At 37.9% G+C, this 20,532-nt stretch overlaps 1 protein-coding gene across 1 annotated transcript; it reads left to right on the top strand.

Moving 5' to 3' along the window:
* The first annotated feature begins 4,307 nt into the window (after positions 1 to 4,307).
* LOC145769254 (folliculin-interacting protein 2-like) lies at positions 4,308 to 20,353 on the top strand. The gene is made up of 20 exons (XM_082580832.1): positions 4,308 to 4,597; positions 6,285 to 6,498; positions 6,795 to 6,863; positions 7,071 to 7,180; positions 7,795 to 7,863; positions 8,028 to 8,110; positions 8,215 to 8,349; positions 8,442 to 8,542; positions 9,191 to 9,282; positions 9,393 to 9,519; positions 9,893 to 10,068; positions 10,710 to 10,838; positions 11,239 to 11,401; positions 11,842 to 12,173; positions 13,038 to 13,207; positions 13,596 to 14,880; positions 15,723 to 15,884; positions 16,491 to 16,623; positions 16,875 to 16,990; positions 17,848 to 20,353. The coding sequence occupies exons 1-20, from the start codon at positions 4,509 to 4,511 to the stop codon at positions 17,924 to 17,926; spliced, it is 3,834 nt and encodes a 1,277-aa protein (XP_082436958.1). The 5' UTR covers positions 4,308 to 4,508; the 3' UTR covers positions 17,927 to 20,353.
* Positions 20,354 to 20,532: the final 179 nt, after the last annotated feature.

Raw genomic sequence — 20,532 nt, 5'->3', positions numbered from 1 at the left:
AATAATGCTTTTTCCATAGACTGGATTTTCGAAACAAGCTCAGTCTCGTACTTATCGGGAATGTCTGACCGGAACCTACCTAAAGCAACACACCCAGGTTTCTCTACTTTCCCGTCCCTGTGTCGTCGTAGCGTCCGATGTGAAATGCCATAAGCTTTCGCCGTTGACTTTAAACAGTTTAAAGCACCGCCTGCTTTAACTGCTGCAAGAGCTCTCTGCAAATCGTCTTCTGTGTAAGAAGCTCGCAATGTTTCACGTTTGTAAACGCGTGGCATTTTATAGAGATTGCGACTATACAAATTTAATATAGACTATGTTCGTTACATAAAGACGATATCCTAAACCAAATACAACATCTGTTGCTATGTATATGCAGTGTTTTTTTTAAGGTGTTTTGGGTGACCGAAACGGTCCCCTAAATTTCTCCTGCGGTTTTCCAAAATTTGGACTTGCAACTACAGTAGAAAAGTAATGGTTGTTTCTCGCTATGTCTTGTCGATAATACGAATATAGCCTACGATCAATAGTTCACGTCCGGAAAAAAGAATAGGCCTAAGTGGAGGTACAGCGAACAGCTGAATCAAAGAGTTATTCACAAAAGAAGTGCACCTTCGATACTCGTCAATGTTTATTTCTGATTTATGGCGCATAATGATCAGTTTTTACGTGTGGAAACATAACAAGCAGAAGCCAACAAGCACACTTTGTTTGATTGTGCAGAAAACTTGTTTGGCGGCCGTGTTGGGCAGGCTGTTTGGTCGCTGTTACAATCATTTAAGATGTGCCTTGTCGAATAATTCATTTTATGTTGCGTTGATTGTATGTAGGCCTAGTTATGGCTATTTTTTGGTATTTAAATGAAACACTTGCGGTCTCTTAAAACTACTTAGCGGTCACCCAAACCAAACCTTAAAAAAAACCCTGTGTATATGTATTTAGCTTTGGGGTAAAAATCCTACTGCACTGGGGTAAAGAGCCCACAGTGGGCCTTTTACCCCAATGAATAGTAGGCTTCTTACCCAATAAGCATCCATTTTATATTTTCTACTGTTGTTCTAAATCTGTGCGAACTCCACGAAACTGACTCTTACAGTCCTGATTATACACAATGATCTACAACTTAACAAGTATACTTTTCAATTTTGTTGTTTTTTAATGAGCACAGTAGTGAAGAATTGATTTCTAAATTTTACAACATATTCATGAAAAACTGAAAACCTCTCACAAAAACATTATCACTTCATTCTTTTCGAATTTCGATCCTTTCACGTGCAAAACATACCCACAATGCATAACCTTGTAGTGGCGGCAGTATAGAGTTATTTCACCAAACGCTTTAGAAAAAACGGGGCATAGGCGTTTTACCCTTGGTGGGCTCTTTACCCCAGTTTACCCTAAGCTAGTTGTAGCCTATAAATAAAAAAAGATGTTTCATTCATTGTGACCTGGTAATTGGCACAGTTAGCTATTGATCTTTTTTAATTTGTTGAGAAAAACTGTAGTACCTAGACTATCATGGATGCATGAAAGAATCACAGATTTTTTCATGAGAGGTGTCAAAAAAGAATCAACAATTGGGCTTTTACAAAAGTTGTTATGTTGAAGCAGAAAAGTGGTTAATTTTTAAATTACCACCGGGACTTTGACGTCGTAGTAAAGTCCCGAAAATTACCACCACGAAACGCATCAGTTTCAACCATGCACTGTTTCTGGCAAGTAAACCATCGATTGATGGTAAACCTCCATCCCTCACTGACGCTATAAAAGATGATTCAACTCTTATTAGAAATACCAAAAACACGCTGCTATCATCATGCTTCTTATGTTCTTACATGCGCAGGAAATTAATTAAAAAAAACAAAGCTTTTTTAACTATTTTATCTTGATAATGAGCTGCCATATGTATTTGTTCTGCAATATATAGGCTCCTTAATATCGTTGCTGCAAACACTTTATTTCTGTATAAAATCTGTAAATAGTCCTTGTTTTGATAGTCCGTTACGTAATTTCACTATGTGTGTGTAACTGTGTAGCCTATATTAGTTTGTTTTTGTGATGTTGTTTGGTTCAGTCGTGTTCTCATTGCTTTAAGAATTGGCGCTCCAGTTTTTCCAGGAACGAGGAGGCGACTGATTCTTAACTAATTCATCAACTTACTTTAAAGTATCAGGTTTGGTGGCCGTGCTTAACTATATTTATTGATGCATATACCGCAATATTAAATCCTTTCATGCACGTCTTAAACCATTAAGGTTTTGCCACCTTTTCCTTTTGTTGGTTTTGTTACTGTATTTCTTTTTCACAATATCATTTCTTTTGCTTTCTGACAAAGAAAAATAAATTCAATTGATTGATTGATTTTTTATTTAGAAATTTTGCCGTTTGGTGGCGCTTCGACCGATTTGAATATGAAATCCTTATGACGCTGGTTTCCTGTGACGTCAAGTCACGAGTTAGTTGCAAATCAATGAAGTTTACGTTATACGTTCTAAGCCTAAGCTGTTTTGATGAATGAATCAAAAAGATGGACCGCAGAAGTGTTTGTGTTTACAAGGTAGTGTGAAGAGCAGGGATATTTACGTACAAGTTATACAAAGTAGCCTGGTTGTGTTGATTTAAGTTGAGATATTGTTCACAAGAAAGTTTTTTTCTGAGGTACAGTACCGGGCTAGCTGGCGTATCCCAGTGTTATCCAACAGTTCAAGATCCACTTTTGTAACAGCATCTCGAGCCATATTGTGACAAAAATTACATGTGAACCCCTGGGATCAAGGATTTATTTTGTTATCACTCTAGATAAGGTGGTAAAAGAATAAACCTGCTGTCAAATGACTGGTACGATAGTAAAAAGAGAGCTGTAGGCTTAAGGAGAGGTTTATTGATTGAATCTTTATCCTCAGACTGGGAAAGCTTCGGCCGGTCACCGAGATTGACAGAATGAAGTTTCCGATTGTTGAAGTCTTGTTGCGGTGATTTATTCCATCCATTAGATGCCCATTAGTCTTTAATAGCACCTACGGTAATTTAGATTAAGTTTTAAACGGGTAAATGACATTATTATTCTAGTTGAGTAGGGAGTTGCATACTAGTGCTTTTTCTTATTGCTCAGGATTTGTACTTTGTACATATGGTTGTTGGTTGTAACAGCTCAATAAACCTTGTCATTTATTTATCAGATCAAGTTTAATATAATGCCCATCATGCAGTCCTTCATTTTGAAACTTCAGTGCTACTGTAGGACAGGTACCATACAGTGGTACACTTATGTAGTTTTTGAATGAGTGGGTTCATATGGTCATGGCACAAAACAGCTGTGGTATTTACAGTGGATGCAACCTAATTCGTACCATGAACAATTTGTACTGTCAGTTCGTACCTTGAAAAGATCAAGAGAAAAAAGCCGAAGTTGCTGATCGCAGTTACACATTTTAAAATTTTCTGGAAACAAACAAAAACTCTTGTGATCATTACCAGAAATTTTTAAATGTTTGCGGAAACTGCGGAAAAACGGAAACTGCGATCAGCGACTTCGGCTTTATTCTATTTTTTCTACCGATCTTTTCAGTTTGTTTGTTTGCGGAAACACCCTAACCCTTTTAAAATGTTTGTGGAAACTGCGATCAGCGACTTCGGCAAACTCTTAAGATCATTATCGCAAATTTTAAAATGTTTGCGGAAACTGCGGAAAAACGAAAACTGCGATCAGCGAGTTCGGCTTTGTTCTATTTTTTCTCTTGATCTTTTCAGTTTGTTTGTTTGCGGAAACACCCTAACCCTTTTAAAATGTTTGTGGAAACTCCAATCAACCCTAACCCTTTTTAAATGTTTGCGGAAACTGCGATCAGCGACTTTGGCAAACTCTTAATATCATTACCGAAAATTTTAAAATGTTTGCGGAAACTGCGTCAAAACGGAAACTGCGATCAGCGATGTTCGATTTTTTTCTTTCAATCTTTTCAGTTTGTTTGTTTGCGGATGCTGCTAACCGATACTCCGATACCCTAACCCTTTTAAAATGTTTGCGGAAACTACGATCAGCGACTTTGGCTTTTTTTAATTTTTTCTCTCAATTTTTTTAAGGTACGAATTGATGGTACGAATTAGGTTGCACCCATTTACAGTTACGGTATTTCATCAACATTTCTTTACCAACATGGAAGAATGATGACCTCTGATGCAGCATTGTGAATCAACTATTGTGTGAGCTGGTTTTCCTATAGCCTAAAGCTTTAGCAAAAAGATTTAGGCTAACTTACTCTTCACATAACTTAAAAATTTAACTTTATTATTCACAACAGATTGCCAAATTGTGTATTTATCGATTTTACGTTTGAAACATTTACATCAATGTGATCACTTGGTTTTGGTTTTATTTTGCTGGATTAAAGTGATGAAAATATTCTCTGGCAACTATTCCTTTCTACAACCTTTGTCAAAATAGTAAAAAATAAGCAGATATATTAGATTGAAGGACACAATGTAGCAGAAGAATCATCTGTGGATAAAAAATGCTTCAAAGAATTCAAAAGAAATTATCTTCATCCGAAAAAAAGCTGAATGATCGTTTATCAAAATGTTCTTTATTCAACAATATCAAGTATGTAGGCCTGTGTTTGCATGTAATTTGTTCGATGCATACTAATAAATAATAGTAGTAATGTTTTACTTAATAAAATAACTTCTAAAATACAATGTTACAACTTACAAGCATCTTTATAACATGTCTTGCGCACAACCAAAAACAAAACATCATAGAACAATGAAGAAATAATTGTACACTAGGTCAGGGGCGCCAGAAGCAGGGGGGCAGTGGTGCCTTTTTAAGGTCATGTAAGCTACTGCACGTTTTGCAATATATATAACAATTTCTGCTATTTGCTTTTAGCCTAATTATAATCTTTCAATTTAGGACTAGCTTATAGGACTGATGCATTGAGGATTAACAGATCATATCAATTTTATCAATAATGAATAAAAATGTGTTCCAGACTGAATAACTATAACATAAAAGTAGAAAAAAACTTGACATGAAGCAATCGAACTGATTGAATAGAACACCGTAAGAAAACATATCACTTAAAATATGTATGTGGTTGCCTTTATCAATACGTAGTGCAAGTCAGTTGATACACATATCAACCTATAAATAACAATAAAATGTCCATTTTTGAAGTTCACCTAGAAAATAAAAAATGTCTTAAAACCTCTATTGTGACGAAATTAAAACACTATCCCATTTCATTTGAAAATTTTTCTGGTTTTTGCAAAACAACAATAAAAAATATTTAAAAAAATTATTCACAGATGAAAGATTTTGTTTTTACTTTTTTTCAAACTACACCATAGTCTTTCGGCAAATTCATTTAATTATGTTTTCCCTATAGTTTTTCACCCTGAATTATCGCTAGCTGGTAATACATTTTTTCGAAAAGTTTTATTTTTCCCTAGAAGGGTGGTGTATTGACTGACCTTTCATATCAATTCACCCGCCTATCAACTGCAGACAGTGGCACACTGTTTTGAGTTTAACATGCAGTTTGTCTCATCAGTGCAGTGAATGTAGATTGAAAAGACTACTTAATGCTAATGAGCTATGTAAGAGCATAACATGATTTTCCACTGGTGATCCACATTCCACAATGTCCAAAAATGGTATTATCTAGGGTTGAAATTGCAAAACTGTTTAACTTGCTCCAAAATCTAAATGGTTTTGATATTTTACTATGTATGATCATATGGTACTGGTTACTACCATCACTCCCTCTATCATTTCACATACCGTACTTTTATCCCATATGGTAGGCTACAAGACTACGGTAGGCTACATAGTTTGGTCATGTGAAGTCTTTTTGTTAAGTTACTTTTGCCATATAAAATTTTTCTACGTTTCAACTTTTGTCTGGTTTAAGATTTGATTGGATAATTTTGATCTAGTATAGAAAAAAGTTTCTTTAAATACTTTAGCTGAGTTATATACTTGCCTGTTTGAATTCAATGTATATTGAATCTTTTTAAATGGGATTATTTATGGTCTTGTCGATCGTAACTTTCCGCTTTCTTTTTCTGTTATGAAATTGATGTCTGAAATAATAGTCTTGGTTAGGATATTTAAGCTCCACTGAACAAGTTTTTGAATCCAAGACATTGTGTTTACTTTGAGGAGCCATACTTTTTGTGATTTGAGTGTTATTTGGAAATGGGACGTACGTGAGATTTGAAACCTTATGACCATGGTAGCAAAGATCTGTTCAGCATTTAATATAAACTTCACTTTGCATCTGCAGCAAAGCACGCAATTTTCACCAGTCTGCTTCAACACCAACATCACAGCAGCCTCAATCTTCAAAATCAGAATGGAACGATGCTCTAGTAATGGTTTCAAGGCCCCCACCAAATGTCAGACTGGTGTTATTTCAAGAACTTGGTAGTTCTGGTGAACGACCAATTCTGTTTGACTCGAAAAGAGTTAAGAAAGTCACAACTCCACTCTGCAGACCTGTAAGCACTGCTTAAACTTAATTGATGGTCATATTAAATTTTACTTCATTAACTTTTTGTAAATACCAATGACTTTAATGGGGTAGAGTAAACTAAAGAGCATTGGCATGCTTAAAGAAGTTTTATACTTTTATGTAACTTTTATACTTGGTGACTACCGTAGTTTCACAACTAGTTGTGTTTTCTTTGGTCATGTCGTAATAAATGAACTCTACTATAAAGAACACATCCTTCAGCATAACACACTAAGACACAGAAACTTTCTATTGAAACTTTTTTATTGTTCATTTGAATAGATGCGTTCGTATTCCAACCCAGACCAGCCCTCTTCAAATTATTGCAGGGATGTCCGACCAAAATATGAGGTAACTATAAGTTTATAAAAGCAAACGATTTTGACAAGAAGCCAAATGTTATTTTTAACTTAATTAATGTCTTCGGCATTACATGATTAATAGCTAGCACACAGCACGCAAATGCGTAACTCATTAAATTACATGTCTAGGCTAATAAGTAATAATTCAGCCAACCTTACTTAAACACTAAACTAAAAATCATCTAATTAATTTCAGTACCAGTACCTTCGTTGCCCATCGGATGAAACAGAACTTTTGTCAGAAATGTTGTTCGGATCAGTGGGCACGGTTCAAAAAGTAGCGTCGTTAAAAATACATTATATCAAGTACGTACATTTGTGGTTAACTGTTGATTTGATGCTGTTGGTACCAACTTTTCTTTATGAATTAATAGAACTGAAAGATCATTTACTACGGTACTTTCTTTGGATGCTCTTATGTTTTTTTTTCTTTTTGTGGAAAGACTTACGTTCGTTTCGGACTGCATGACACTCACGCCTTTAAGCTAGGAAACCGAAACACGTTAGAAATCCATATTCAATGTTTAGACTTAGACAATTTTACTGTGTACTGTTACTCCTATTTTTGTACTTGTGGTAAACAAAAAATGTGTTGTGTATAAGTTTGAAAAAAGAAAATAACCATACAAAATGTGGGAATTGATATAAAATGAATATTAACATTATACTTAAAAAAGGATTGACCCAGAGAATGTGTGCCATTGTTTATTCTTGTAAACGTGGCAACCACTGATGCTGACAGTTTGAATTTTCACTTGCAATTCTAATTATAAGGCCCCGATGAAAATTTTGCTGTTAAAGGTTGCATGCCGAACTTGGACAATGGACAGTTGTTACGTAATTTAACCACTCCGCAAGGTCACACACTGTTAACAAGCGGTTCTAAATTCAAAATTTTTATGCTTCGCGTTTCATTTCAGAAACCCATCAGCTGTCATGCTCAGCAGAGTATTTTGTCTTTCCTCGACCCGAGAAAATGCAACTGTCAGGTACTACTGTTGTTAGTAAGCTCAGTTCAGGTGATGTGAAGTAGCAGCCCGGACAACAGAACCTTTTATTTTATTGCTGGAAATTCCACCAAGGGAAAGCACGATTCGTAATTTTACACAAACCCGGTTTTCTCTTGATAACTTTCCCCATTTGTTTGTTTTAGTCTTGATCGTGGAATGGAAACTCACCTTGAGGCTTTAAGAAATAACTCGATATTGAGTCGAAGAAAAGCAAAAACAATGCCAGGTATTGTGAAATGTTGCTTAATACATGAATATTTGGAAGTTTTCACCCAGCGTCAGTCTACGTCTAATCAACGTTACTCAACTAAATGCAATTATTTTTTTCAGTTCCATTTTCTCCTTCGACTCCTCCATCATCTGTCGCCTCTTCATATTCCAGTCAGAGTGGTGGATTCTTACCCCGTTCCGACTCTGGCGTTTCTTTGTCTTCCCTCTTCTCTAGTTCTGGCAGAAGTGTCAGTGGTGAGTAGCCTAGCCTCTTTTTACCAGTGCCGACTGGTTTATACTGGTTTCAAATCAAAATTGTATAAACGTCATTGTATTTCTACTCTTAGGGTCACTGGGATCAGCAGCGATGAGAATTCCATTTTCATCTCAGGGTCGAGCAGACTCTCTTCCGCAACATCAAAGGGACAGCTTCACCCTTTCGGAGGAAGTAAGCAGGAAGGATATCGTTGTCTCGCGATGTTTTCAGTGTCGTGATGTCATCATTGCGTATAAGCGCTGCTTTTGCGTCAAATTATTTTTGAAGTAGACCTCGGTTCTGTACCATAAAAGCCATATGGTGAAACAATATGGCCTTATAGCCTACTTTGTCTTCATGATGCGCCAGTAAGGGTTTATCAATAGTGAAACCGAAAAAGTGGCCTCAGTAAAGTCTGGGCAAGGAGTTGAACTTTTTCTCTCAAACGCACAACATTTGACCAGCTGGTGATTCGGTGAACATTACTGCAACGAAGTTGAAAGCACATGCTTTCGCTTTCCTAGAAAGGCAATTCACATCAGGCTTTCAACCAACACTTCAGTTATGGCTGAACGAAAAGAAACATTTTAAGTTGTGTTCATTTCCATATTATCCGAAAGAACGTTGACGTCAGAGAGCAACAGACATGATAGAATTTGGATATATTATGGTTCTTTGTCTATGTGGTGGTAGCTTGACAAAACTATTAAAGCAAGTTGGCCTGTTGTTTGGTTGCAAACCAAAATCAAATTTTTAAGACATCAAAAAATATATTATTTTACATTATTCTGTTTCATTTTCTTCGTGATATCGATTTTCACGTTTGTCTATATTTTGCAGTCGTTATATGACAAACTCCCTTCAACTGTTCGAAAAACGCGTATGAAAATTGGCTTTGCCGTGATCTGTGAACCGGAACCTCAAAATTCATCGTAAGTTAGTTGCTGATCAGCCATATTTTTTTTAACATCTTTAAAAGCAATATGTTCAAAGGTAACCTCTTTAACGTTCGGATTTTAACACAACCATTGCTGTATTGCAGGGAATTTCAGCAATTTTTCTTTGAACATTTTCCTATCATCGAAAGTCACATGACTACATTGAAAGAAAACATCGAAAAGGCGCTTCAAATTCGACCGAAAACGAACTTTCTAGATTTAATGATGAAGGTACAATTTTGAAAAAACACACTTAAGATACAGTAAAACCCCAATTACAGTAAACCTTGTCAGTAACATTTGATTTAAGACTTTACACTATGTAATACAGTATGCATCAACCGTTCATGATTATTAAGCAGTTTGTCAACACCAGTGGTCATACGATGATGTTTAGTTGTAACTTTCATTAGGGTTATAACCTATCAGCTTCGGTCAAAACGCATATCAATGGGAAATGTCATTCAACTTTATTTTATGGACAATTCAGTCTCTAGAAGAGACATGTTCCGAGCTTTGGCAAAGTTGGAACTTGTCAGGATGATTTGTATATTTCATTAGTCTTACCTAAAGTTTTCATCTCTAGCTTTTTTCTCGTTTTCAGGCTCTTAATGTGTTCAAGACAAAACTTCACACTCTCTACTTGTCGCAAAGGCTGCCAGAACCGGTATGGTCCACTTTGTCCCGGTCTCGTCCGGATCACCGCAAGATTGTCGTCAACTCCTTCATAGGAGACCTGACTCGGCTAGCCACCGAGTTCAACACAAAACAATTCAACTAGTGAGTTGACAGTATATTAACCCAGACAGCAAAATCCGCCATTTTTACGTTGATTCAACGTCTGCAGACGTTGAATCTGACGTCTGCAGACGTTGAATCAATGTCAAAGTGACGGATTTTCCTGTCTGGGAAGTAGCCTTTGATCGAAACTAGTAAAAGATTTGCTGGCAACAGTTGTGTTTTATCAATTATAAATAGAGCAACTATGTCACCGTATGCCGTGATGAACGGTGAATCTAAAATAAACTTGTTTCTTTTACCGATTATTATTAGTTATTCATTTCTATTTCATAATAAACTTGAATTGTTGTCAGTAGAAACAACAGGGTGTCATGGATTGGGTTTTCTTTTTGAACTGTGCAATTGCATAGCAGAAGAATATTTACCACGCAGTCAGTAAATCGACGCAAAAAAGAGTTGATTTTCTCAGCTGGAAAGTGCAACTTGGCAAAGTGTTATAAAAAGTTGGCGTTGTCCCGTGCTGCATTTCGATTGGTTTGAAATGTAATTGTGTTTTGGAACGATACGAAACTTGAAAGTATTTTCACTTTCGTTTCCTTTGTGACTGGCGATTTTGACATTGAAAACGTTTCAATTGAATTTTTTCTTTGCTAATCTCTCATAAACTCTTTCACTTTTAGCTTTTTTGGTGGGCTTTTAACCGCTGCTTTGACACACCATCTTGGCTGGGTCACCACTGCCACTCCAAACTACGCTAGGAAAGACGACACAGCCGAAATATCGTATAACGCTTTGTGGGCGCAACTTGGGTAAGTGCAACCTAATAGCTGTTGTGGTTGTTTGTAGAGTTGAAGGCAAGATATTTTCACGTGTATTTTAGTGTAAAACAATCCTGATCTATGAAAGCAACATCCCAACTAGCAAATCTGTCTTTTTTAGGTTGATTCAATGTCTGTTGACGCCAAACTGCCATTGAAATTCTGTAGATGTTGTAATTTAGCTAGCTTGGATGAGCTTTATTTGCAATCATAAACTCTCTGTTCCACTGTCAAATCAAAGGCAGAAATCGCCTTTTGTCACCTCAAAGTTTTGCTTTACAATTTTTTTTGATATAAATCGGCTTACGGTGTCACAAGGAAATATGCTTTCCAAGGATCGTTGAAGATTTTATATTATTTGTCATGACATTTGGCATGTTGTTGACGACAGGGACTTGTATGGGGCTGTTGGTTCACCTACGAAGGTGTGTCGCACTGTGGTGACAGGGAATGGCCACGAACTGGTATCAACAATTCTGTCCGTGTTGTCCTACTTTATTCGATGTACTAAAATTGACGAGGTTGTTTCGACGCCAAGGAAGATAACAGCCGTGGTAAGACGAGACAATGAAACCATTGTTGTAGCTTTCACATAATTCACAATCGTTTAAGAACGCGAGCTTATGGCAGGCCAAGTAAACACATACTACAGGCTTATTGTGCACCAGGAAATCATCTCTATTTAAAGCTTTTTTTGCTTTTGGACGTTTTTTATGAAGAGATTTTCATTGGATGCTGTGTCATTTTTGTTACGCTGCTAATGCTTTACTACAGAACATCACGCAAGTCCAGTCTTGCGTAATAAAGGCTATTCTTTTTTCTACCCTTCTATTTCGTGCGTGGTTTTAAGTTACTTATTTACTGTCATGACAAAGCTTCATGGTTTTTATTTGTCCTTCACCTATTTACAGAAAACTTCCCATTTCGGGAAATAACTTATTTTAAGTACCTGTTCCGTTTTGGGTATTCACACCCACTCCGATTGTGCTTTCAGACAATGGGTGTTGAAACTCCCCCGCCTGTCAAAGCGGTCAACCTTTCGTACGTCCCGAGCGGAATCGAAGACTCCGATTACGTTTTCGTTTCGGTTTCCAATGACGTGGCTGAGAAAGGGAAAGAGGAAATTTCAACCCCCGCCCCAGTTTCAACCCCGGTCCCAGTGTCAACTCCAACGAAGAACCCGATCCTGAGAACAAAGTCGTCCCCACAGAAGCCAGAAAAAGACGACACGTCCGGGACTCTGTCCCGCAGTCTTAGTGGTCCAATGATCAAAAGACACAGAAGACAAAGAAGCAACGCCTTCCTGGAATCTAGTCCGTACAACACGTAAGAAACTAATAATCGATGTGGTTAAAATTTTTTCTGATTCAACAAATCTTAAGTTTTTGTGTGTTATTCGAACTGTTTTGTTTCATCATTTCAGTCTCAACAGCCGTGAAAATTACCCACCGAAAAGACTGATAAATAACTTCCTTTCATAAAGTGCAAAAACAGTTTTTAATTTGAGATTGCACAATTACAACCCTCCCATCGAAATGTTTGCCTTCCCCACATGATCACATCAAACGACTGTTGAGCAATGAGCTGGGTAAACAAAGTGATATAGCCCAGCATGTATTGCCATGACTTCTCAGCTGTCTCGTGACAAGACAGCGAGTTTGCTGGTCATGTGATTTATGATTCATTTATCCGTGTCTGGAAGCTACGCCGTCACGGTGGAATGATTCCATAAGCCAATACATAATACGATCTTTTGTGACGAAATATGAGATGAGCAAAACCCGCCATTTTTAATGTTTTTGAAATCATTCACTCGAATAGCTTTTGTTATCAGCACAACTGAACTAAAGATTGTTTGGTTTTTTAATGTTAACATCATGCAATATTTTTCTGTATTTAATTTTTCTCAAATATACATAGTATAGAATGAAACTGTTCATCAGGCATGTGGCAGTGAAATATTTTGCGTTTTTCTGGTGACTGCAACGAGGCTATGCTTTCACAAAATGTTAAAATAAAGCTAGCTATCATATCAACATCTTATGATTGCTTAGTTACTAGTTAGCCTGTAGTCACCAGAAAAAAATGCAAGAAATTTGATAATCATGCAAGACATCGACAAAGCTCGTTTTTTTTAAATCAAAGTGTCAAAAATCAAATTTTTTAAATCAAAATCAAATCAAATTCTAGATCTAAGTGTCGAGTACGAACTTATTCAAACAACTCGATGTCGAGAACGAAAGTCGTGCAAAGCCGTCGCAAGTCGCAAGATCCTGAAGATGTTGCCATGCCAACCACACACAACCTACGCAGCAGTCTGTCAATCCCGTCGGGCGCCCATAAAAGTCAAAGTTCTTCGTGTAAGTTTGTCAATAGCATGCTCATTTGTATATAAATTGAGTCGGACATCCCTCATCATACGGTTCTAAATTGCGTTAAATAGTCATATATCAAACAAATCAAGTGTAATTACTGAATTAGCCTATTTTAAAACGTTATTTATCGGTAATTCTGTAGTATTTGCTATGTTTATGCTCGCTAAATCTATGGTAGGTTTATCTCGCACTCGTACTAATTATACCTTGTCTTAATTGTTGGGTTAATCTTGCGTGCATGTCTGTCCAGCGTAGAAATAACCTGCGCTTTCATAGCTGCTGTATGTCCATCTGGTGAGCTAAAGGTATAATTGTTTTGGCTATTGCTTACAAAAACTAGTTGTAAATGTTCAAAGCAATACTCTTTTTACAGGTCTAAGCGCGAAAGGCTCGTTTTGCATGAGGCAAAGTGTTGACATTTGCCTTCCTGAAGCTTCTACCGTCGAGTCCAATGACAGCTTCTTCAGAGGGAGCGGCGAAGACAAAAAGATTTTCCACTCGATGCAGGAGCTGCCGACGAACGAAAGCGAAACGAACAAAATTTGCGAAATCATTCCTTCGTTTGTTGAGCGCATGCAACCACGCGTCGAACGTTTAGTAAACGTCCAAAGAGCCCACCCGCAAAGCGAGTTAGAAGGAAGGACTTCGGTTTTACCAAGAGAGCCACGTTTACCGCTCAAAAACCCTTCAGGCCTCGACCTTTCCGAAACAGGCACCGAAACGTCCGATCACTCGACCGTGACGCAAAAATCCCCGGCAAGGTCGGTTTCCAATCCGTCGTCTTGCGCGAAAGAAAGCTTCACGAAAAACCACAGACGCTGCTTTTCTAACTCGGGAGTTAAAGTCCGAGTTGGGGCCCGCCGTTGTCCTTTGCCTACCTCTCCCATTTCTGGAAGTGTTCAAAACACCAACAAAGGCCCGGAAAACCTTGATGTTGCCTCGCAATTGGAGGGTCCTACTTTTGAGCGTATAAAACTAATGCGAATCCCATCTGTCGAAATGAATCATAATGCCTTTGACGAATATTTCTGCGGCAAAGAAGGGAATGCTGACGACTCGGAGCTGAAAGGCACCGATTTACTAGACGAAGTAGCAAAAGAGAAACGCAATGAAACAAAAAATATCAAGCCAACTCATCACGTGGCAAGTTGCCCATCGCTTACTGCCTGTTCGACTTCCAGCGAGGTTTTACAGCGATCGGGCGTGAAAAACATCGATCTGCCGAAAGACATGCCCCAGTGTCCGGTGGTTCCTTCAATTTACCCTGATCTCTCTTTGCCACCCCCAATACCTGCGAGACGGCCGAACCTAACCTTAAACGTCAAGAAAGTTTACCCTCCTCTACCGTCGAAACCCCCTGTTGGCGTGATACGATTCAACGTCGAAAGCGAAGAGGTTTCTTTCCTTGACAAGCCCGACAACTCAAACAAACATGAAACAACACCATCGCCCACACCAGTTCCTCCCCAAAACCCTTTCTCTTCCAAACAATGGTCCTGTTTGAGCACTGCTACTTTAATGCAAGACAGCGATGACCTTGAGTGCATGAACCTGGAAGAGCTTCCACTGGCCGACATAGAGCAATCCGAACCAAGGACGCTGGACGCAGATGGCGATGACAATCTACCATCCTCCGGTTTCGTGTCTCTATTAGCTGAGTAAGTAATCACAGTTGTGCGTGATTTTCATGAAATGTTTTCTGCCTATTGAATATCTCATTTGTAAACAAAATCGTTTTGAAAACTGAAGCTAAAACAAACAGTACAACCTCATAACTTTTACACTGAAAAGACTTTGCTTCGGTACAACATCGATGCAACAAGTAAGACAATCATCTAAAAAATAGTTCCGCCGGTGACGAGAATACGTTGATTGCCAAAGTCAACTTTTGTCACTTTGCCCACAGTCAATGTAAGAGCGTTTTATATTTCTAACGAGATCAATTTTAGTCAAGCGGACGCAGCTAGACTTCTCTCCGAACCTCGCTTGTATGTTTTGCTTGTTGTCAGTTCGTATTGGAAGGACAACTTTGGCTTGCCGTGCAATGAGAAACAACCCTGTGGCCACCACTGGTCGTTGAAATCGCAATTATGAAATATGCCAACAAAATGTGGTCTTTTTGCATTGAAAATATCGTTTCTTTCGGTCTTCATGTTAAGCGATGTTGTCTGCTGCGTTTTGCTCTGTGTCTGATGTCACGTTTCGCCTGAGGCTACTCACTTGACAACAATATGCGCCACTCTGCAGTGTGCATGCATCTCGCTCTCCACGTCTGTCATTGCGACCAAATTTAAGTATTTTTTTAGCCGAGCACAAACGTTATTTGAGACTTTGGCTAAAAAAACAAAGCTGTAGTTTATGGTCATGTAAAATGAATAGAAGTTGCGACGGCAAAAAAGAAAGTTGTTTCTATCGCCGAGTTGTCACTATGATCCGTTTTTAAGGAAAGCCAACTCCTTTTTGAAGCCCCATCCCGTCACAAATGCATTAACTTTTGCAGCTACAATCAAGAATACTTGAACGATTTTATTCTTCACGGCGCACCTAACCACCCAGACATGCATCGGCAAATTTTGGAAGATTTGGGTCACGTGATACGGAAGCCCACTCTCGACGAACCGATAGCCGAGGCAGTCTGCATTTTAGCGGACACCGACTCTTGGTATGTATCAAGTGTTCAGAATGAATGAAATGAAAGTAGTTTTTTTGCTAGCTGGAGTAGCTAACAGTAGCTGGACCTTTGTTTAATTTGTTAATGAAATTTTGAAGTTTCAACAGTCATAGTCGCAACATTCATTTCTTCTCGATCGCGGTCTTGTCATTTTCTTTCACGAGTTTTACCAACTTTTAGCAGCGTTTCACACATGAAACTTGTTGTGATTTGTTTTGATTCTAGAAGAATTGACACTGCTCACTCTCAACGCTTTTTACGGTTGTATCAAATTTAGCAAAACGCGTTTCTCACCATTCTTTACATGTTTTGCTGTTGCAACAAGCAATTTCATTGTTAGTATGATGATGGTGCAACAACTGCTCAGCTGTTCAAGTTTATTTTTCCTTTTTTTCGTCAATCTTGCTAGTTGCTACTGCAACATCTTTGTTTGAGGTCGCTCACGCTATTCAAATGTGGAACATCTTCGATTTAATTTACCCACACGGTTTGAAAGGACAGTGGTTCTTAGATTTTCTTGCGAAGTGGTTTTGTTTCTTAGACTTACCTGATTTGTGTAGAACTTATCCAATACCAAGCATAATGTCTTTCACTCAGGTCAGTCAAGGTGTACAGCAGTCAACGTCTCCACAGCGATCGACCTTGTCTCCCAGCCTTGACGTCAAAGCTTGTTTCTTGCATCATAAACCGGGTTGCTACGATGGCGAGGATGAACGTGGATCCACAATTTGTAAGTTGTTTGTATTTTGAATGTCACGTGCCCACCTGGTTTGAGAAAAACTCCCGTCGTCATTGAAAGTCGGAAAAAAACATGTCATTTTCATCATCGCTTTAATCATCACGCGTTAAAAAAGACAAGATTTGCAAGTTTAATGCGGCATGAGTCACAAAGCTCAAACACAACCAGTCATCGATCTGACATTGACCTTTGCACTCGGTGACGAATAATTACCGCAACTGAACAATCTTCCTTTCTTCCAGTGCATGAATCACCTTGAAGACGAACTCAGACAGCTTGTGCTTAGAAGCCGCATGCTTGCCGAATATGCTCGAGGCCACAAGAGAGTTACAATGGGAGAGCTGACTGCTGCTTTGAGGTGAGAAAGATGTATGTCAGCGGACGACTCTGCCTGTTGTTTATTTTTGTATTTTCATAGATGATATTTCTATCTAGCAACGTCGCTCGACATTGAAGCGATGTATTGGTTTTTTACGTATTAGTTTACATTTAAGTCGTCTTTCACAACAGCGTGTTTACATACGCAACAGGTGCGTATTACGTATACAGTAACGTGTTATGTTGGCTAATAATTTAGTGGTATTATGCCTTTGTCAACCTGTTGCGCTATGAACGTTATCTATAGGTTTAAATTCTAAACTTCGGACATTTAAGGACAAATAATAAAAAAATGTTTTAGTTATGGACAGCACTTTATTGATGTCACAGAAAATTTAACATTGGTATAAATAAATATCCAAATGATTTTCTAGCCATCGGACACAGTAACCTATGTAAAATTAGGCCATTTTATCGTTTTCTGTCCGAATTTTTGACCACCTGGTAACCCTGAGCACATCAATAAACAGGAAATGTGGCAAAGCCTGATGTTAAAAATGAGAGCACATTTCCGCAGCCAGTGCGTTCACAAAACTTAAAAACTTTCATTTATAGCTCATCCGATTGTGGTTTGTAAGTTCAATTTTGTTGCAATGCGTGGCGATAACGGCTCAGATTGTGCTGTTGATTGGTTTCTCGAAGCTTCTCCCCATCGAATCACAAGACCTATTGCGCAATTTTCCAGACAGCAAATTCCGTCATTTTTGCATTGTAAAAATGACAGATTTGGCTGTCTGGGTTGAAATTTTAAATGCCCAACTGTTCCAATTCTGAAGGACTAATAACGGGACGAACGTAAAAAGAACATGCATTTTAATTATCATCTTATTTTGACAGCATTGAGTCGCAAGACCTACCTCTACTGATGGCCATCGCGTCATGTCACAGTCCCCACGTCGCTCCTATGATGCTGTGAGAAGCCTGCTCGATACTAGGAAAATGGGTTTAGCCAAATCAATGCAGTGAATTTCAGTTTTTCTTGTGGATTTAACCTAGTTTACAAATTTAAAATTTATTTTCTTTTACAGTGTGTTATTTTTCGATTTGATGAATGATTACAATAACTTTAAATTTACCGTTATTGAAACGTATTTAATTTTGTCACTCATTTGATTCTACGGGCTGGTTACCGGTAGTTGCATGCATGTTTCATTGTTTCAGCTTTAATTTTTGGTTATTTTTCTTGCACTAACAGTTGATCAGACAGTGTTCATCCCAGACAGCAAATTAGTCGTTTTTTACATTGGTTCAACGTCTGTAGACGTTGAACCTATGTGAAAAACGACTGATTTTCTGTTTGGGAAGGGACCTTTGGTTTTTAACTTTTCAAATGTAATGCCGAACCTGTCGCTCTTTTTTCTTGTTTTCTTCACAATCTTCACTACCAAGGCATATATTGAATTGTCAATGTTTCTCGTGCCGTTCAACTACCTGTGTGAGTTTTGTTGCAAAACTTCATTGAAGTGATTCTTAAAGTTTTATTCGCAATTTTCAAACCGTCTCCTTGCATCAGAAAAACGTTTGAAAGTTAAATCGTAATTTGAAACAAATATCTTTTGCTTTATCAAACTTCCTTTTATCTCTCTAACACACATTCAGCAAATCAGTTCTTTTTTCACGTTGAATCAATGTAAAACTGGGCTGCTTCATCAACAGCTTCACTGGTCTCCAGTTGAGAAATGCAGACTTTATTACATTGTTTCAAGGCTGGCAAACTTCAAATCGACTCAGAAATCAAACTGTGCGGTAACAACAGCTGTGCATGATAAACTAGCTCATCTTGTGACTGAGGTTTAAATATCTCGTCAACAACCATCGTGGATAAGCACTAAAGCCGCCGCATGTTTCCCCGTGTCCTTAATTTTATTTATTCTTTCTGTTTCATGAATCATGTTCTCGTGTCTTTTTGGCTGGCATAACCTGTTTTTGTTTTTACATTGATTATACGTATGCAGATATTGAATCAATGTAAAGAAGAACGAGTTTGCAATCTGGATTGTTTGTCGTTTGTGGTTATGCAACCGATTGTGATCGTTAGTTTGCCTCTCCGCATGTTGTTGGCTGACTTGGTTGCTGTTCCATCTTGTCACGCGTTCATTGCAAGGTTCTTGCATTCTGTTTCATGTCATCCGCAACAAATGAGAAAACCCCGTCTTTTCTGAAAAAAAAAAGTGTTGTGAAAACAAGTTAGATGATTTATTCACTTTGGATTTCCCTTTTTTGGATGGATATGGTTTCCGAAATCCACTTTCCATTGTGTGATATTTGATTTCAAAATTAAGAAAAATTTGCCTTTTCCGAAATTTCACTTTTATTTATAGTAGTAGAGTGGGATGTAGGATGAAGATAATGTTTATTCATGTCATTGGATTATCACAGAAAACATGGGTGTTTTCATAGTTTGGATGATAATTTACTCGAATCACAGTTCACGTTTTACTTTTAGTTATGTACCAGTAATGAGTTTTACTTTTTTGCACAATGTGTTATTTTTTTCTGTGTTTGATGTTGTATTTTTACATTTAATCATTGTTATCTAACGTTATGTCTTGTTTTGAAAAACTTTTTGAAATCTGGAGCGGTGTTGCGCAGTTCTAAACTGCGCACGCTAAAGAATGTTATGCTCACCAATTGCACACAGCTCATGAAAAGTTCCAAGTAAATGTAGTTTGCTGATTTAGAAATTGTCATAAGTATTATTGTTTAAAAGTGCAACACAAAGCAGTTCATTATCATTCTCCGATTATGCTCATAAACAACACTTGTTACGTTTTACTTCAATGTGACACTGAGGAAACTGTTGGAACAATGCCACTGATGGAATGGAAGTTTCTAGAACTTCACTGTTTTCATCAGGGCGTCGCTGTCATGAACACACTTGATGACTTTCCGCATCTGCATGAACGCACTACCCACCTCGCAAACTTGGTCTCTTGCATCGCTGCAACGCCTGACAACGTTGAAGCGATGCAAAATAGACAATTTTTATCAGCCGTAGAAGTAAAGCGTTACCACCAATAGCAATTTTTAATATTTTTTTAAGCGTTTAATATCTTGTACGTTCGCCCTGCATCGCATCAAAGTCCAACAATCAGCGGCTTGCCTGCAGTAAAAGTTTTAAGAGTGGTTAAACAATTTCTACCAAACAGCTTTGCATGCGTAACATATTGTTAAGTCTTCTGGAAGATTCACTTCTCAAATTTGAAAACATTAAAAAAATGTGCATGAAGGTGATCACGGAAGAACATTGTTTCCAACCATGAATAAAGCTGTTGCTCGTGTTTGTTGGTGCTGCTTTTTTGTATGCAATGTTGTCTGCGCAATAAACATCTGTTTTAGTTCATTGATTGGCTGGAAGTGGGAACATTTAATATGTTCGTACTGACAGATGGTTTTCCGAACAAGCTTAATTCAGATACTTCCGCAATCCCCAGTCTTTTAGGGTGGAGGAACTTGAACAATCCATGAGGTTTGTGAATCACAGGCGATTTGTTAATTTTGCGAAAGCAAGAAAAAGTTAAT

Source organism: Aplidium turbinatum, chromosome 4 (genome assembly GCF_918807975.1).
Source record: "Aplidium turbinatum chromosome 4, kaAplTurb1.1, whole genome shotgun sequence".
Classification (NCBI taxonomy): Eukaryota; Metazoa; Chordata; class Ascidiacea; order Aplousobranchia; family Polyclinidae; genus Aplidium; species Aplidium turbinatum.
This window is presented reverse-complemented; position numbering and strand designations above follow the sequence as displayed.